The sequence below is a fragment of the Peromyscus eremicus genome, chromosome 11, assembly GCF_949786415.1.
Source record: "Peromyscus eremicus chromosome 11, PerEre_H2_v1, whole genome shotgun sequence".
Lineage (NCBI taxonomy): Eukaryota > Metazoa > Chordata > Mammalia > Rodentia > Cricetidae > Peromyscus > Peromyscus eremicus.
The window spans coordinates 48,209,539-48,227,155 of NC_081427.1; the positions used below are offsets into that span (position 1 = coordinate 48,209,539).

Below are 17,617 nucleotides of genomic sequence, written 5' to 3' on the forward strand. Positions count from 1 at the left end.
GGGAATAGAATCGAATTTTATCACTGTGGAAGACCACCAAACCATAAGGCTAAAGAGTGTGAGAAATAAGGATATGCCATGAGATCACAAAGTAACTGAGAAAATGACTGAATCAAGTCCTCACTTACTAAAAAGGACCTTGAATGAAAGTGGACTAATATTTGTAATCAAAAGACTTAATGCAGTTGAGTGGATTTTTGAAAAAGATTTGTCAATATTCTCCTTACAAGAAACTCCATTCACTAGTAATGATACATACAGATGTACATAAAAAGCTAAAAAGAGAGATTCCATACAAACAGAAATGAAAAGTGAGCAGAAGTAGCTATATTTTCATCAGCAAACACAGACTTTAATTTTAAAACTATAGAAGGAGATGTGGTCACTGTATAGTTCTAATAAATAGATCATTGACTGAGAGGAAGTAGCAATAATAAATAACTCATATATGCATTGGGTCTACAACAACCAATTCCACTACACAGCAAATGGACTTAATAGACATTTACCGAACATTTCATCAAATACACATTCTTATCAGCATAGGGAACATTCCCAATGATAGACCAACAAAAACTATTAAAACTGATAGGCAAATTAACTAATATTGGAATACATAAAATCAAGACAGAAAAGTAGCATTTTATATATCAATAATACATTTAATGAGAAAAGCAATCATAATTACCATAGTCTTTCTCTGCATTCTCTTTTATTCTCTCTTTTCTATACATACACACACACAAACACAGAAGAATACATTTAAATTATATGGTGTAGGCTACAAAACAAGACCTTGTTGCAAAAAAAAATAAAATAAAATAAGCAAAAAAATATATAATAATAAACTAACAAGATGGGCATGGTAGCATGCAGTAGCATTCCCAGTACTTTGTAGGGTGAGATAGGAGGATCATGGGTTTGTGGTCAGCCTGGGTTACAGAGCAAGACCCTATTTCAAACAAAACAAATGGCCAAATAACCTGATTTAAAAATGGGCAAAAGGCTAGATATCCTTCATCTTCACACAGATACCATCTCATCTCAGTTGGAGCAGACATCTTTAAAAAGGCAAAAAGTAACAAATACTGAATGCTGTGGAAAAAAGAGCTCTTAGGAATGATGGTTAGGGATGTAAACTAGTATAGCAATTATGAAAAATAGAATGGCCGGGCGGTGGTGGCGCACGCCTTTAATCCCAGCACTCGGGAGGCAGAGCCAGGCGGATCTCTGTGAGTTCGAGGCCAGCCTGGGCTACTAAGTGAGTTCCAGGACAGGCGCAAAGCTACACAGAGAAACCCTGTCTCGAAAAACCAAAAAAAAAAAAAAAAAAAAAGAAAAATAGAATGGAAGTGCCTCAAACAACAAGAAGTGGAACCATGATAGAAAACCAATAACGTTAATATTGTATATGTTCAAAGGAGCTGAGATCCTTGCATCAAAGATACACCTGCATACACGCTTATTGCAGCAGTATATACTACTCTCTTCACCCAACAAATGAAATCAATGAAGATGCCTGCCAATAGATGACTGAAGTTTTCAGTGTGGGATGTAAACTTGATGGAATATCATGCAGCCATGGAAAGAATGAAGCATATCATTTGTAACAGCGCTGATGGAACTAGAATACATTATATTGGGTATAAGACAGGTGGACAAAGGAAGATGCCACATGTTCTCCTTCATCTATGAAAGAGAAAAAAGTTGATCACACTGAAGAACAACAATGGTCATTATGAGATAGAAGTAAAGTGGCAAGGGAAATGGAGAAGAGTTGGATAACAGATGCCAACATTTGGCTAGATAGAAAAAATTAGTTCTCCCAGACAACTACAGTCTATGACAATTCGTTATATGCCTCAAAATAAGTGGAGAAGAGTTTGAAGGCCCCTAACACACAAATAATAGTATGTACTACCAGTCACACAATTTTGATTTGATGATATGATCATTAAAGTCCTCAAATGACCATACTGCACCACATAAGTATAAATAGATATCAATTAAAAATAAATTAATAAAATTAAAAATTGATTTAAAAGGAAAACAACTTTGAGGAAAAGATACCTAAACAACAACAACAGCCCACAAACAACCAAGTACATGAGAGAATGCTCAACCCAATCATCTAAAAACGCAAACTAACTCTCCAGGGAAACACCAAATACTCATTAGGATGTTGGAGTAATAGAAATCTCAGATGCTGTTGGTGGGAGTGTAATATGGTACAATCATTTTTTAAAAACATCAGGCATTTTCTTTTAAAACTTAACTCTCATGTGTGCTATTGCATAATATTTCACCCCTGCTCCTTCACCCAAGAGAACAGGAAACATAGGCTCATGAAAGACCTAACCAGAACATTCACACCAGCTTGCTCATGCATGACAAATGAAAACTCAAACCAACCCAGGTATCCATATACAGCAGAAAGCAAAACAAAGTGATTACTACAGAAGAATACCACTCAAACAAGAAGATTAAACTACTTCATATCACAACATGGATGAATATATGAATATAAAAGCACTGGCTAGAAACAGTAATGGGCAAGACTATATGAAGTTCTTGGGCATGCATTATGCAAGAAAGATGGGCAATGGTTACCTCTTGGAGAGTTGAATATGGATGTGAAGAACTATGAAGACTGTTTTGGGACTAAACATTTATGTCTTCTCCAAATGTCTATGTTCAAAGCTGAAGCCCAATATAGTGATATTTGAGGAGGGAGCCTTTGGGAAGCAACTGGGCCATGAGAATTAGGCCCTTCAGAACTGGATTAGTGTCCAGGAGCTTCCCCATTTTGTGTCATAGTAGGAACAATGAGAAGATGGTAGTTTGCAACTCAGAACCCAGAGGGTCTAAAGACCCTCCCTAGAATTCACCCCTGCAGGCACCCTGATCTTTGGTTCCAGCTTCCAAAACTGGGAGCAGTCAATGTCTATGAAAAACAGTTATAGATCTGAACCAGTAAGGACTAGGATAATGTTAGAGGTAATGGTGACATTCTGTATCTCACTCAGGCATCATGGGTATACACAGCTAGCAAAATTCCGAGAAAACACAGGTAAGATATGTGCATCTCATTGTCCATATTCTTATGGCAAAAGAAAAAGCGATCGGACAACTGAATGATGGCCAATGGTACCCATGCCAAAGCATTCAGAGAAAAACAGCTACAGGTTAATTTAACATGCATCAAAACCAGCATGATTAAGAAGTGGCTAGGGAGATGAGCATACATGTGTATAATAAAATGATAATGGTCAAATATTGGTGGTCAGTACACAGGTGTTATGCTCAAAAAAACTTTTTTAAAGTATTCTGTCCTTGTATAATTTTAAAGCAAGATTTTATAAAACAGTGCTTTTAATAGTGCATTAAAAATTTCCATACAACAAATTGTACTTTATATTGAAAGTAAAAACCTAATCTGCTTAATGACAAATATTAGTCTTTGATACATGTCCAAATTAAGCAGCAAAATGCTTTCAGACAAGGAAAACCATTTATTCTAGACAGGCATGGTGGCACACAACTGCATATCCAGCATCCAGGAAGCCCAGTCAATAGAAGAGTAAGTTTGAGGCAAGCCTGAGCTACATAGCAAAAACCTGTCTCAAAAATGAAACAAAACAAAAGCCTCACCCAGAACAAAACTTAAGATGTGGCCAGCAAGTTAACTCAATGGGTACAGGCCCTTGCCACCAAGCCTTTGGATCTGACAAGGTGGAGGACTAAATTGACCCTGTGACTTGTCCTCTGACTTCCACATAAGAGTCCTGGGGAAGCATGTGCTCGTGTATGCACACACAATAACTTCTAAAAAGTAAAAATGAAAAGCAAATCCAACAACAGACCTTTAGAAAGATCCTTAGCCTTTGACTAAGAAAAAAAGTAAACAGGTTTCTTTTTCTCTTCAAAGTTGATTGAGTTGATTTATGTCAGCATATTTTGTTTTAAGGAGATAACTGCAAATATTCAATTATTATAATTTACCCCAGAAAAGTCTCAAACAGAGCTCATATTTTATAAGTTTCATGCGTCTACATACATTCTAGGATTTTTTTTTAACTTGTTAAAAAGAATTAGTTTTTAAGATATAAGTTTTAATAATTTGTAAACTGTTACATATAAATTATCACAGGGATGCTAAATATGAGACTTGTAAAATAACATGAGTATTTTGTTTCTTTGACTAGCAAACACTAATTCTAACTAACATGTCCATGAAAGTCTGCTTGTGTATATTTACATACTCTTAGATTTGCAAAGCTCTCAAGCATGAGTGCTCTGCCGGGTCATACGTTACCTCCAGTATAGGGTTTCCAGTTATAATGCTTTCCCCGGAAAGGCATATTGTCAAAGTCTGCACACTGTTTTTCTCGAAAATCTCGGGAACCCAAAGGGCATGGCTAAAATAAAATAAAATCATAAATGGTACCATTGTTGTAAAATACCAAAACCAAGGGACAGTGTCCCTAAAATTTGTATTTACTGACCACCACCCTATCTCCTCTGGGCTTCATCTGACTTTTGTTTTACCAGTCTACAATAAAAACTCACACTGGGGTGTCTGAGTTGTAAATCTAGGTGAAAAAAATGACGCCGGTGATTTAAACTAAGCTCTAGAAAGCTGCCATGGGACTTTACATGTTTCATAGCCATTACACCTCCTCACAGAGACACATGGAAACCAGACAAGAACCTAGACCAAAAGACCCCTTGGTAATAATGTCTGGAGCCCAGGTACCATAGCTCGCTGTAGATTTACTTCAGGCACCAAGACGCACAGCATTGAGATGGCATCTAGCTTGTAAATTGCCATTTGTACCCTGATCACTGCAGATGCTTCCAGATGAAAACCAGAAAATGCTAGGATTCAACTCCAAGCACCTTCAAATCAAGGGGTTTGGACTTATTAAAATGTAAACTTGACATTGTATCATCACAGAAAATGAAATGGCTCATTGGTACCAAATGTGCACATGTTTTTAGGGAGAAAGGAAATGGTGAGGAAACAATAAGTGGTTATAAATGTTTGGAATGTTTCCTTTACCTGAAAAATTTAAAGAGAAAATCATGCCAGTCTAACTAGGTCTAAATTATAAATGCCACAGTCGTCCTTTACTCAACTCTAAGTACAAAGATTGAAAGTATAACATCTCATGAAGTATTTTAGCAATAGGACAATTTGATTCATCTTTTAGATTTCTATAACATTGTAGCACTTAAATAATAAAAAGCTATAAATTTTGAAACACTGAGAAAACTTTCCACTTGAACATAGAACAGAATATATCATGAAAGAACAAGATGGGAGGAAGATAATGTTGGATATCCAAGCCAGGGCACTGTAGATGCTGGGTAGTGACAGTATGTCACTGAACCACACACACCCCCAGTCCAGGAATACTTAGCTCAGAATGACAAATAAATGACAAGTGAGTTACAGGCAACCTCAGAGACAATCTTGAGGACCTTCTTAGCATCTCCCTTAGACATCTTCCTTTGTAGATCTTTGTACAGTGTCCAAGGTCAGTAAGTAATAGTAAATAGTTTCTATGAAATGTGTGAAAGTAATAGACCATGGTGTGCAAATATTTACATGGCTGTCATTACTTACTATAGGCTGTGGCTCAAATTTTTTAGCATATGAAGTCCAAAGCCTCAGATTTTAAAATAGTGGCAGCATCTGTACATTACATCAAGCATCTCAAATCTTTAAATGTACTCAGTATAGTGGAATACACTACCAATTCCAAAGCTAAGGCTTCTTTCTGTGTAATTACTCTTTTGGCTACTTTTAGCAAGTGTGTCGTGTTATGCTTGCAAGTCCTTCTTTTCATTGTTTGCTAATATTTGGATCTTTGGAACACTGACATGTGACATTGCTACATGACATCCTTTTACATTGCTACATGACACTGTCATCTACAAAGTTCATGGTCAAGAAACAATCATACTATAATACATACAATCAAACTACAAACAAACAAAAACTTGCAAAAACAAAAGACAAAAAAAACCCTCACAATGTTTTAAATGTTTATGATTTGGGGAGGCCATAGTCATAGCTGTCATTAGTTATATATGTCTGATAAACATGGTTGAACCTAATAAGAAATGTTTTCTTTTCCAACCTATTTTCCCTTTTTTAAAGACTAGTTTTTATGTTTAATTATGTGTATGTGTTTAAGGGAGCAAGAAAATATGCACATGAGTGTAGGTAAACAAGAATGCCAGAAGAGGGCGCCAGATTCCCTAGAGCTAGAGTTACAGTTGTGTGAGTCACCCAACATGGGTTCTTGAATTGTACTCAGATCCTCTGCAAGAACAGCACATGCCCTCAACCACTGTGCCATCTCCCTGGTCTATTTCTAAACTATTTTCAAAGACTCTTTCATGAGAGCTAAAGTTGTCTGTCAGTGGTTTTACCAAGCACCAAATCTGTTTTTAAAGCAAATACCAATTTTAAAAATATATGTAATTTGAACTGTAGATACAAGTTTTCATCTATAAAAGTACCATCCACTTAAAAGTTTTGTCCAAGCACAGTTTTTAATCTAGTTGAAAAGACCAGATTGAGGTGGGAAAAGGACATAACTATTTCAGGAAATATAAATAGCAAACAACAATGTCTTACAGCTTGTCTATAGGTGTTGTATTGTGAAAGACCACTGTGCCATGTAATAAGTTATGAAAATACTGAATTTGAAAAAAAAAACTTTGAGTGTATCCTAAGGTATGCAACTGAGATAGTTAAGAAATAAAAAGGACTTGAGGAGATTATTAAGGTTGTGCTGGGGGGTTTATTGAGAGGGAAGCCAAGTGAAGCTATACAGGCAGGAAAGAAGAGATTATGTGTTCTGAATGGTGGAAAAGACCATCCTATACCAAAGATAGGAACTGTATAAGAACCCAAGGAGAAACAACAGCTCTTCTGTAAACACCAGTACAAAACTCTGAGTTAACACATTAAAGCATTCATTGAATGCAAAACTAAAAATGCTGCTTTCCAGTATGTTCTGAGGACCCTTTAAAACGGAGGAAAAGCAAATAGTCAATAAAAGGAGATGCTGTTTAATGAAGCACCTGGATGATATTACATGAAGTTTCTTACCTATTCCTTTCTTCTGAGTGCCACTCTTAGGGTCAGCTACAATAAAATTAAGTCACTGTTGAAAATGCCACTTAACTAGTTCTAAGAACACTGTGACAGACTTCAGAGGTCTTTAGGTGTGTTGGCTACTTAATCCCTAATAGCACATTCATGAAGTAATCATAATCATTTTATAATGAAAGAACTGGGAGTATAGAAAGGTTGACTCATAAAATTTCAGGGTATGAGGATACCCCCTTCACCTGAATGGGAACACCCTCTTGATTCACTCCAAATGATGCAACAGCATAGGCTTACTATGTAAGAAAATGGTCATGTCGGTGCTGCAATAGAAGTACTTACAAAAGGAAGAGACAGGGCAGATTGGATCAGTGTTTGAAACAGCAAAGAATCATATCTGTGAAGAACTACTGTGAGAGGCGATGGGATACTGTTTGAACAGATATTTAGGCTTTATCTACAATTATCCCCAAATCAGTCACCCGATTTGTAGAAACACAAACAGAAGGACAGACAGACATTTTTCAGACAGCTACAACTGGTAGCCACTTCCTTACTTTCCATCAGAACTTGCCTTTCTACACCCAAGTGGTTTTTATTCTTCCTTCTGAATCTACACAGATCTCCTTAGACTGAATGATACCCGGGCCTTGATAAGTTTCTTCTCTGTACATACTAATTAGCCAGTAGTCTTCTTAAAACAAGTGACAGAGAACTGGACTAGGTTCACTTAACAAGTACTTATACGTTGTATAATACGTTCAGATAAAATCTAGGGTTTGGGAATTACAGGGAGAAAATAAAACCTTAAATCACTGCTTTCAGGAAACTTATTGTAGTTTGACATGAGAGGGATGAGGAAACAGAGTAGAGAGGTCGATAGTGAGGTGAGAGAGAAGTTGTTCGAAGCCCGAGGAAGAGTGAAAAGAAACCGAGAGGACGGAAGTGCAAATGCCCTGAGGCAGAACCATTGATGCTTTCACAGAATTGGGGGGGGGGGCTTAAGAGGCTCTGGATAGAACTGTCTCCATGTCTTTGTTTCTAGATGCTCTGATTTCAGTTCTCACCAGTGAATGCACTGGATATGTGAAGCTAAGCACGAATCACACTTGCTGGTTTGGAGAGTGGTCAAAGAGTAATCGAAGGAAGGTAATTTCTAGAAGAAATCTGAAAAACCTATTTTTGTTTAACTTTTAAAAAATGGAGGGTTTAATATGCAGTGTGTTTCTTAGGTGACTTAAGATGATAATATCAACACTGTCCTAAAGCCAGTACAGAAAACTATGTGAAAACTAATCAAGCATCCTCTCCCCATACCAACAAGTAGGGCCCTATGGGCCCAAGAGCAATGCCACAGACCTCAGCCTCCAAGGTTTGTAAGTATTTTCAAATTAAAAACAATAACAACAAAATCTTTATCACCTTTTGTCTAGATCTGTAGGCATTAACACATTTTATACACTATATTACACTTTCAACTATTTGGATATGTAAGCATTTCCTTTTGCCTAAACTTAACACGTTTTATTGGTAGATCAATCTAGAAAGAATGCTGATCTACTGACTGGGTGTAACAATTGCTACACAGGATTTCAGTGCCTGCTGGCAAACTTGGAAGTGTCATTTCTGTTATAAGACTCTAATACTGGTTTTGTCTCTGGGAAGAGGGTTACCTTGGCAAATTGAGTCCCTTTACATCTTTCTTTCATTTGTAAAATACACCTCAATGCCCTAATCTTAAAGAAAAACACATCCCAGATGTATGTCTTACTGGACACTGAGTGAAGAATGGGCTGAGAATGAAACCCTTTCTTTCCCCTCTCCTCTCCAGACCCTGAAGGAAACTGGCAGAATGGATGGCATCGATTTCCACATCATCAGACATAAGTAGGAGAGCTGCTCCACTCTTCTGTGCTACTACTTCCCTACACTTTACATTTTGCTCCTTTCTGTGTGCATGTCAAATATACACCTGCTTCACTCTTACTACACTGGACCAGTTTTCAACACTCTCAAAGGCTTCCTTCTTCAGGAGAGCAGCATACTCTGCTTGAAACCCAAATGCTACTCTACTTAGCAAGTAATGCATATGGCAAGTTAGTGTGAAGCATGGACACATTTGATTGTCTAGCCCATCAGACATCTTTGTCTATATTACATAAAGATACGGTATAGGCTAATAGAGGTATAGCTTTTGGACTTCTCTTCACAAAATCCCAAACTCCTCAGTTATCATATTCTATCTACCTATTGAACTAGTGCCATCCATACTTGGGCATTTCCAAAATTAAATGTGGTGGTCAATGCATATAGTGAATGTGGTTGTTTGAATGAGAATGCTCATACATTGGAATGCTTATTTCCCAGTTGGTGGAATTGTTTGGAGAGGATTAGGAGGTGTAGCCTTTGTTGGAGGAGGTGTGTCACTGGGTCTCTCTCTCTTTCTCTCTGCAAGTACTTGAAGTTCTCTAAGTTTCTTTTAACTCAGATAAGGTTGTAAGCTCTCAGCTACTCTCCAACGTGATGTCAGCCTGCCTTCTGGCATGTTCCCCACTATGATGGTCATGGACTCTAATCCTCTGCAACTGTGAGCCCCAAATTCAACATTTTATGTTATAAGTTGCCTTGGTCATGGTGCTTGTCACAGCAATTGAAAAGTAAAACATTCAGTCTTACTCAACCCCCAGTTTAATATTTAAATTACATTTCTGTGTGTGCGCATGTGCGTGTGCATGTATGTGCATGGGTGCGTGCATGCGTGTGTGTGTGTGTGTGTGTGTGTGTGTGTGCAGTTGCATGCATCTGGGTGGGTACAATTCACTTATATCTCACATGTGGAAGGCAGAGGACAGCTTGCAGGAGTCTGCTCTCTTTCCACCATGTGAGTACTGGAGAGCTAACTCAAGTTGTCAGGTAGAGTGGCAAGTGACTTTACCCTTGTGAGCATTTTTGCTAGCTACCTCAGTCTTCATTTTGATACAATTTTCTCATATTTTTTCCTTACTTAGTTTCCAGGTGTTTTTGATGATGTTGCTTGTTTTTATTTCTAGTAGATTCAATATTGACTCATTCATCTGTGGTACTGGGCAGAAACCCAGGGCCTTATTCAGGTTAGGTAAAGACTCTACCACTGAGCTACATTCTCATTTACTTTCATGAAGGAAAAGAAATGAGACTAATAACCTAGATATTCTAATCCTGAACCTAGCTGTTAAGTTTGATACCATAATCTTATATGCAAAGCTTTTCAAACTAAAATTATTTCTGCACTATATACCCTGAATTTAAAATATACAAATATCTATTTGTAACACAATTTTCCCTAAACATAATTAAAAGTTTAAGAAACAAACTTATTCTTTGTGATGCTTAAGTCTCTTAAATAAAACATATCTCTATTCTGTACTTTAAAAACTTAAAGTTTAAGAACATAAAGTCTCTTAAGAACAAAATCCATCTCTACTCTGTACTTTAAAAGTTAATCCCTACTTCTGAAGACATAGTACACACCTGAAATCATGCACGTGTCTGTTTTTTAGTTGTAATCTGGGGACACAGTTGTAGCACTGATAATTAACAACAGATCAACTCTACCTTGTCATCGCTTACCCTGCATCTCTCTCCCTGGGGACAAGATCTGTAGTTTCAGAACGTTCTCAGCTATCTGGTTCTGCTGCAGAGTAAGGTTAGACTGGAAGTGAGACAATGTCAACAGTGACCATGGGCTTCCAGGGAAGCGCGCTCTGCCACTTCACTCCTACGGCTCCGTCTGTCATACCAGCACCAGATTACCAGGCAGCAGCTCTTCACATTACTGTGTCCCTTGCAGAGCGCTAGCCCACTGCTGAGATTTAATCTCATTAAAAAAAAATACTTTTAGAATATCTGCCCTTTTTTCGTAAAAGTGATTTGAAGATGGATGCAGTTATTTATATATGAAACTACATTGCAGCCCACAAGTCACAGATGTAATAACAGCTATACTCAACTGGTTTGTCTATTTGGTAATAGAAATAGCTCTTAGATGGTTTATGTATCTTTTAATTCTCAAAGCCTTGCAAGTTTGGTATAGTTATATCTTATTATTTAGACGCTGATGGAAGTTTGGTGAGGTGAGATGGCCTGCCAATGTCAAAGAGAAGTAGAGTCAGAGTCAGGATTCAGTTCAAGTCAATTTCATTCCCACTTTTTTCACCACAATCCTAGCTCCAAATATATGCTATAATTTTCCTATCTACACAACCAAGACAGCAATACTATTAAAGATTTAAGCAAAGAACTGAGAAAAGAAAAGTGAGTAAGAACTTATCAAACTTACCGAGAACAACCCCAAATACACCACACAATTTATACTTGGATTTTAGGAGAGATCACAGAAGACCTGATAGCCCTTTTATGTCAGTGTTACTGTACACTGAGTGCACAAAGGAGACCAAGAAGATGGGTAAGAAACTAGAAAGATGTGACTTTCTACTCCAAGAGCTTAGGCATGTCACCAGTAGTTCTGTTCTAGTCTTCTGTGACAATAACTCACAAATAACAAATAAGAAAAACAAAGGAAATTCTTCTTGGAAATGTAGGTAAATCTTTTTCATAATCCCTACTATTTTTTATTTAAAAATATTTTAAAGACTTTGTGTAAAATTTGGATCATCTATTGCAAAGAGAAGTTTCTTTGATGAGGGGTGAAGACTACCCTTATCTGTGGCATAGGATAAATATTTAGAGTGCAGTTATGGATTATGCTGGTTTAGTAAAGTGGTGGTTACAGGTTCTCCACTAAGATCCATGACTTCACTAGCCCTGGGTAGCTGGCTAGGTTTCCAGTGCCAGGCATGACTTTCCTCTTGTTGAGCAGATCAAACAATTAAAGAGCTGTTGGTTACCACCAAAGTATGGATACCACTACTGAAGAACATTATAGGAAACCACAACCAATCGAAATGCGGAGTTTTGGCGCCTGGTCCCAGTAGATACATCTACAAAACAATTCTAAGTAAGGCTCAGGGAACACTGCTGAAGACTATAAGAGCCTGAAGATCAGGGAGTTTGCTGTGAGACAGTGTCTCCTAGTAATGTCAGAATCTACACCATAGTCCCACCAATATGACTGCCTAACCGTGAGCTAAACAAGGACAACAACAATAGACGTGTCAAAGCGGATGGGGGAAATTCCACGAGACCTCAACCCTACACAAAGAACTAAAGGCAACTAAGGAACGCTGAGAGTGGGAGGAATAGTGTTATCTAGGAAATACCACACCAATTGGTTACCCAATACCAATGGTGAACCCTGAAAACATATATGTGTGTGTTTGTGTGTGTGTGTGTGTGTGTATGTGTGTGTGTGTGTGTGTGTGTGTGTGTGTGTGTGAATAAGAATATACAGACCAAACAGGTTATATTTAGGAAATTGTATCATATACATATATAAATGTAATAACAATTAATGAAAAAGAAGACCATGAATTTGAATAAGAGCAAGAAAGGGTATACGGGAGGTTTAGAGGAATGAAAGGGAGAATTATGCAATATTGTAATCTCAAAAATAAAAGAAATAATTTAAAAAATTGGTTCCTGACCATAATATACTACAGTCAAATTTTTCTCTTTCTAAAGATTAAGTTTTCCAGGATGGTATTCATATCACTAACTTAATTCATGCTACTTAAATAGTATAATATATACAAGAATCTCTACCTTCTTAGAGCATTCCACACAATAGTTGAAGAGAGAGGAATTAAAAAAACTGCTCATGAAAACAAATTTATCTGTTTAGTAGTCAATATAGTCAGGTGCCAGTGCAGAGGATATTCCACACAGGTATCAACTAAAAGGCAATTTTCGAGCAACTCTTAAGCAAACTTTTTCCATAGGATTAAACACAGAACAAATACCTTTACTTTTGACAATGGCCTGCTGGATAATCACATCATTGTGTACCTTTAAACTCAATAAAAATGGTCAGAGATCAGCGACTTATCTTTCACTCACAGAACAGAACTGCTTCCTGAGTAATGAGCCCTTGGCTTTATGCTTTGCATAAAATTATGCTGGCCAAACCCAAGTTTCAGTAAGCTATGCTTATTAGATTAGCTAATGATGTCAAATACTCAGGTGATGAATGAGGAGAACAAACTGTTTCCAGTTCTTCTATGTCTTCTAAAAAGATTTTTAAATTTTATTTTAGGTATATGAGTATTTCATCCACATGTATGCTGATGCCTGTGGAGGCAAGAAGAAAGCATCAGACCTCCTAGAATTGGAGTTATAGATGGTTATGAGCCAACATCTGGGTGCTGGGAACTGAACATGGTGCTCTGCAATAGCAGTGACTGCTCTTAACCACTGAGCCATCTCTCCAGGCTCCTTTCATGTCTTAAATAAATGTTCCTGGTCTTTCAGTAGCTTCAAGATGAAAAGTCTGTTAGTTTCTCCTACAGATACAGACATTGGCATTATCTAGTACACATTATGTGCATGTGAATAAATGGTCTTTGTCTAACAACTTTGGGAGACTCTACTGTGACCTTTGGTCATGTAAGCAACAAATTGCTCATCCCATACATCCTAATGAAATTATCAGCCTCACTGCACAGAATCAAAAAGGGCTCATTAGCTTCTGTTAAGAGCAACAGGCCAGGGCTTGAGAGATGGCTTAATAACTAAGTGTACTTGTTCTTACAGAGGACCCAAGTTCAGTGGCTCAAAACCATCTGTAACTCCAATTCTGACCCTTACTTCTGGCCTCCTAGGGAACCAGACATACACACATGCAGGCCAAACACTTATACACATAAAATAAATAATTCTAAAAAAAATATTTTTAAAGAGTGACAGGTCAAGTTTATAACTGGATACCCATTTGTGATATATTTTTATGTTTGTATTGAGTCTTGTCTTTATAAGTTCTCTAGTCTATCTTTATCAATCTTTCTTTAAACTGTGATAAGAGAGTTAATGGGTACACTGACCCCTTTAACCAGTGAGCATTTTTCTTCCTGCCCTTGATATGTCTGTGGTTGGAATTATATGACATTAAGGAGAAACTATAGATATCCTGTTTGTGTTTGCTATTGGTAAGACTACTTGATGAATGTTGGTTCTAGGCTTTAATTTCCCTATAACTTAAGAAAAGATTGATGTCTTGTAGATTGGATTGAATTTTTCAATCCAATTCACCATTACAGGGCTGTACACAGGTAACACCAAGCTTCGAAGCAGTGAAGTGTTCCAGGGTGGATGCAGCTTCTTTGGTCATGTCTACAGATGCTTTAGATCTTTTGCCTCTGTGCTAAGGATATTTCACTGAGACTCTTAGACCAGAAACTGTGAGCCACCTTTAGTAAGTATAAGGACCCTGTGGTACATATTTAATTTACTGAATCTATCCCAGTTTTATACTGTTTCCTCGTTCCTTTGATTTTCTTTCTCCTTTTCCCAAGAAATAGGTTTCCTTAAGGGATTTTCATATATGCTTACTTTGAAATAAACCATAGCCCATCTCCTCCTCTTCCCTGTGCCCCCATCCTCATCCATACTTAAAGTTTTAACTCCCTATATGGCCGCCTTCATTTCATCATATGTGTTTATTATACCTTCACTCCTTAAGATCTCTCACCTTCCTCTCACAGTCCGTTTCCTGAGCTCTGTACAGGTACTCCAAGTTAAACACACAAATATAAATATCCAAGTGTAGGATCTACGTATGAGAAAGAACACAACCTTTCTGGGCCGGGTCACCTCACTTACTATATTTTCCAGTTCGATCCATTTTCTTGCAAGTTTCATAATTTCAGTTTTGTTTATAGCTGGATAAAATTCTATTGTGCGTATGTATCATATTTTCATTTTCCATTCTTATGCCTTAGCTAGAATGAGCAACAGTAAACATGGATGTTCAAGTTTCTTGATAGATATGGAGCTCTTTGAGGATATGCCTAAGAATGGTAGAGATGGATCATATGGTACTTCTATTTTCTGCTTTTAGGAAGCCTCCACATCAACTTCCACAGAGGCTGTATCAATTTACACTCTGACTAACAGTAGATAAACATTCACATTTTCCCACATCTTACCGGCATTGTTGATTGTTGTTATCTGTTTTCTAACTGGGTTGAGATGGAATCTCAAAGTCCTAATTTCCATTTGTTTGGTATTGTCTGCTTCTCTCTCTCTCTCTCTCTCTCTCTCTCTCTCTCTCTCTCTCTCTCTCTCTCTCTCTCTCTCTCTCTCTCAGTGTGTGTGTGTGTGTGTGTGTGTGTGTGTGTGTGTGTGTGTGTGTGTGTGTGTGTTTGTATGTTTTGCTTCTTAGAGGCAACAAATAGACTGTTCCTGTTTTTAAAAACAATCTGCTACTGTGTCTTCTGATTGAGGAACTAAGATCATTGATATTCAATTATTAAAACTGTGCATTGATTCCTGCTATTCTGTTGATTGTATAGTGTTTTTCTCCTTCCTCTTTTATTTAGTATTAATCTAGCATAGTTTATTAATTCCTGAGGCCTCATGGATGGATTTGCTTTTTTAAGTTTTTACTGTAGAGTTAGAGATTCTTCTCTTTTTTCTGTGTCTTTAACTCATAAATATGATCTTTTCAATGTGATGCGAATATCTTGTCTTTATGTTCAGATATTCTAAATACTCAGTCCTCTCCTTGTTCCATCCTGTTGCTGAGACTTTCCACAGATTTTGAAACTTTTACTTGCTATGTTTTTTTTTTAATTTCAGCATTTCAGATTGTGTTTTCATCAGAGTTTTTCTTTGCTTTTTATTTACCTTTCATACCATCTATCACCTTCCTTATTATATTCTGCCATTTGTTTATGCCTTTGAACATACTTAGAATCATTAATTTGAGTTCTCTGAGATTTCCTCTAACTCACTCTCATCAGATGCCATTGCTACAGGGCTAATAATGTTTGGAAGAGTGATACTGTCTTGTTTTTTGTGTTTCTTATGTACTGCATTGTTACTTACACATCTGGTGTTATTTCTTTGCGTTGTTAGGTTATTTTTAATCAACTGTGTTCATCCAGTTGAAGCATTTGCAATGTCCAGTGTGACTTGGATATGACAGCATTGAGTGCATAGTTCAGAAAATAATTCCTCAGAGAATATAAGGTTTACATTATTCCCAATGTAGGATATTAACGATGAATGCAATCAGTTGCTTGATATTAATACTATTCAACTATTGTAGCAATTAATTACAGTGACCCTTTACATTTCCATAACTGTTGGAGAATAAATAATCAAGGGTAGTATGGGGCAGTATGGAGCATACTCAGATTTTAATTCTCTGTTTTTTTCTAACTTATTCAGTTTTTTAATCATGATTTTCACATAGTGCTAGAATAACTAATCAAAAATTTATAACCAACAATTACTAGTAGCATTTTTAATACTATTTTTTATGTGTATATGTATGTATAGGTAGAGAATTATGTGTTCATGTATATGTATACACATGGTGTTCAGGTGCATGTACATATGTGTATGCAAGCATGTAGAGGCCAACTGATATCTTCCCTAATTGCTTTTCACTTTATTATTTGAGATGAAGTCTCTAACTGAAACTGGAGCTCATTTATTCAACTAGGCTGAGTGGCCATTTAGCTCCAGGACCCTCCTGACTCCACTCACCCAACTCCAAATGCTGGGGTTACAGACTAACTAGCTTTTTGCATGGGTTCTGGGGATTCAAATTCAGATTTTCATGCTTGAATAGCAAGTACTTTACCAACAGAGCCTCCCAACACACACACACACACACACACACACACACATTTTTAATGTAAAATGAGAAATAATCAGAAATGCAAAGTATTAACCAGCCAGTCACAAGAAGGAAATGAGCAAGACTTCTACATTATATAGGAAATTGACAAGATATTTTGAATAGATTGTGTGCCCTAGAAATAACTCAAACAGAATTATTAAACACACATGGGCCAGCCAGTCCCCTAGGTTTTCCACTTTCTATTATAATGTATATTCTTAGCAAAAAGTTAGAAAGCACAGAGCATACCTAGTCATGAGAAAAAACATTTTTGGGCTGGGGATATAGCTCATGGCTCAGTAGTACAGCACTTACCTAGCACACAGTGGGCCCTTGGTTTAATCTCTAAATAAATACATACACACACAATGACTTTGATGTTAGCTGTGGTGACTCACATTTCGAATCGCGGCACTTGAGATGCTAATGCAGGAGAATTGCCAACAATCCAAAACCAAGTGCGGACACATAGTTGAGTTTCAGGCCAGCCTGGGCTACGGAGTGAGACCATCTCCAAAAACAAACACAAAACAAAAGGACCCTTGTTCTGCTCTTTGACTGCTTGACATTAATTCTGGGTTTTGATTTACAATTTTTTCCAGGATCATTTGAATTTATAATTTGTATTATTCATACTTAAGCCTCAAGAAAGCTTTTGGCTCACAAATGACCAAGTCAAAAATGCTTATAAAATGTTTTCTAGTTGTTAA

General features: G+C 37.1%; 1 protein-coding gene across 1 annotated transcript in view; it reads right to left on the bottom strand.

Moving 5' to 3' along the window:
- Adamts6 (ADAM metallopeptidase with thrombospondin type 1 motif 6) overlaps positions 1-17,617 on the bottom strand; it is a 214,305-nt gene that overhangs the window by 75,993 nt on the left and 120,695 nt on the right. The window contains exon 14 of the mRNA XM_059276387.1: positions 4,316-4,418. Coding sequence (XP_059132370.1) covers positions 4,316-4,418 — 103 coding nt within the window. The remainder of the gene's footprint in view (positions 1-4,315; positions 4,419-17,617) is intronic.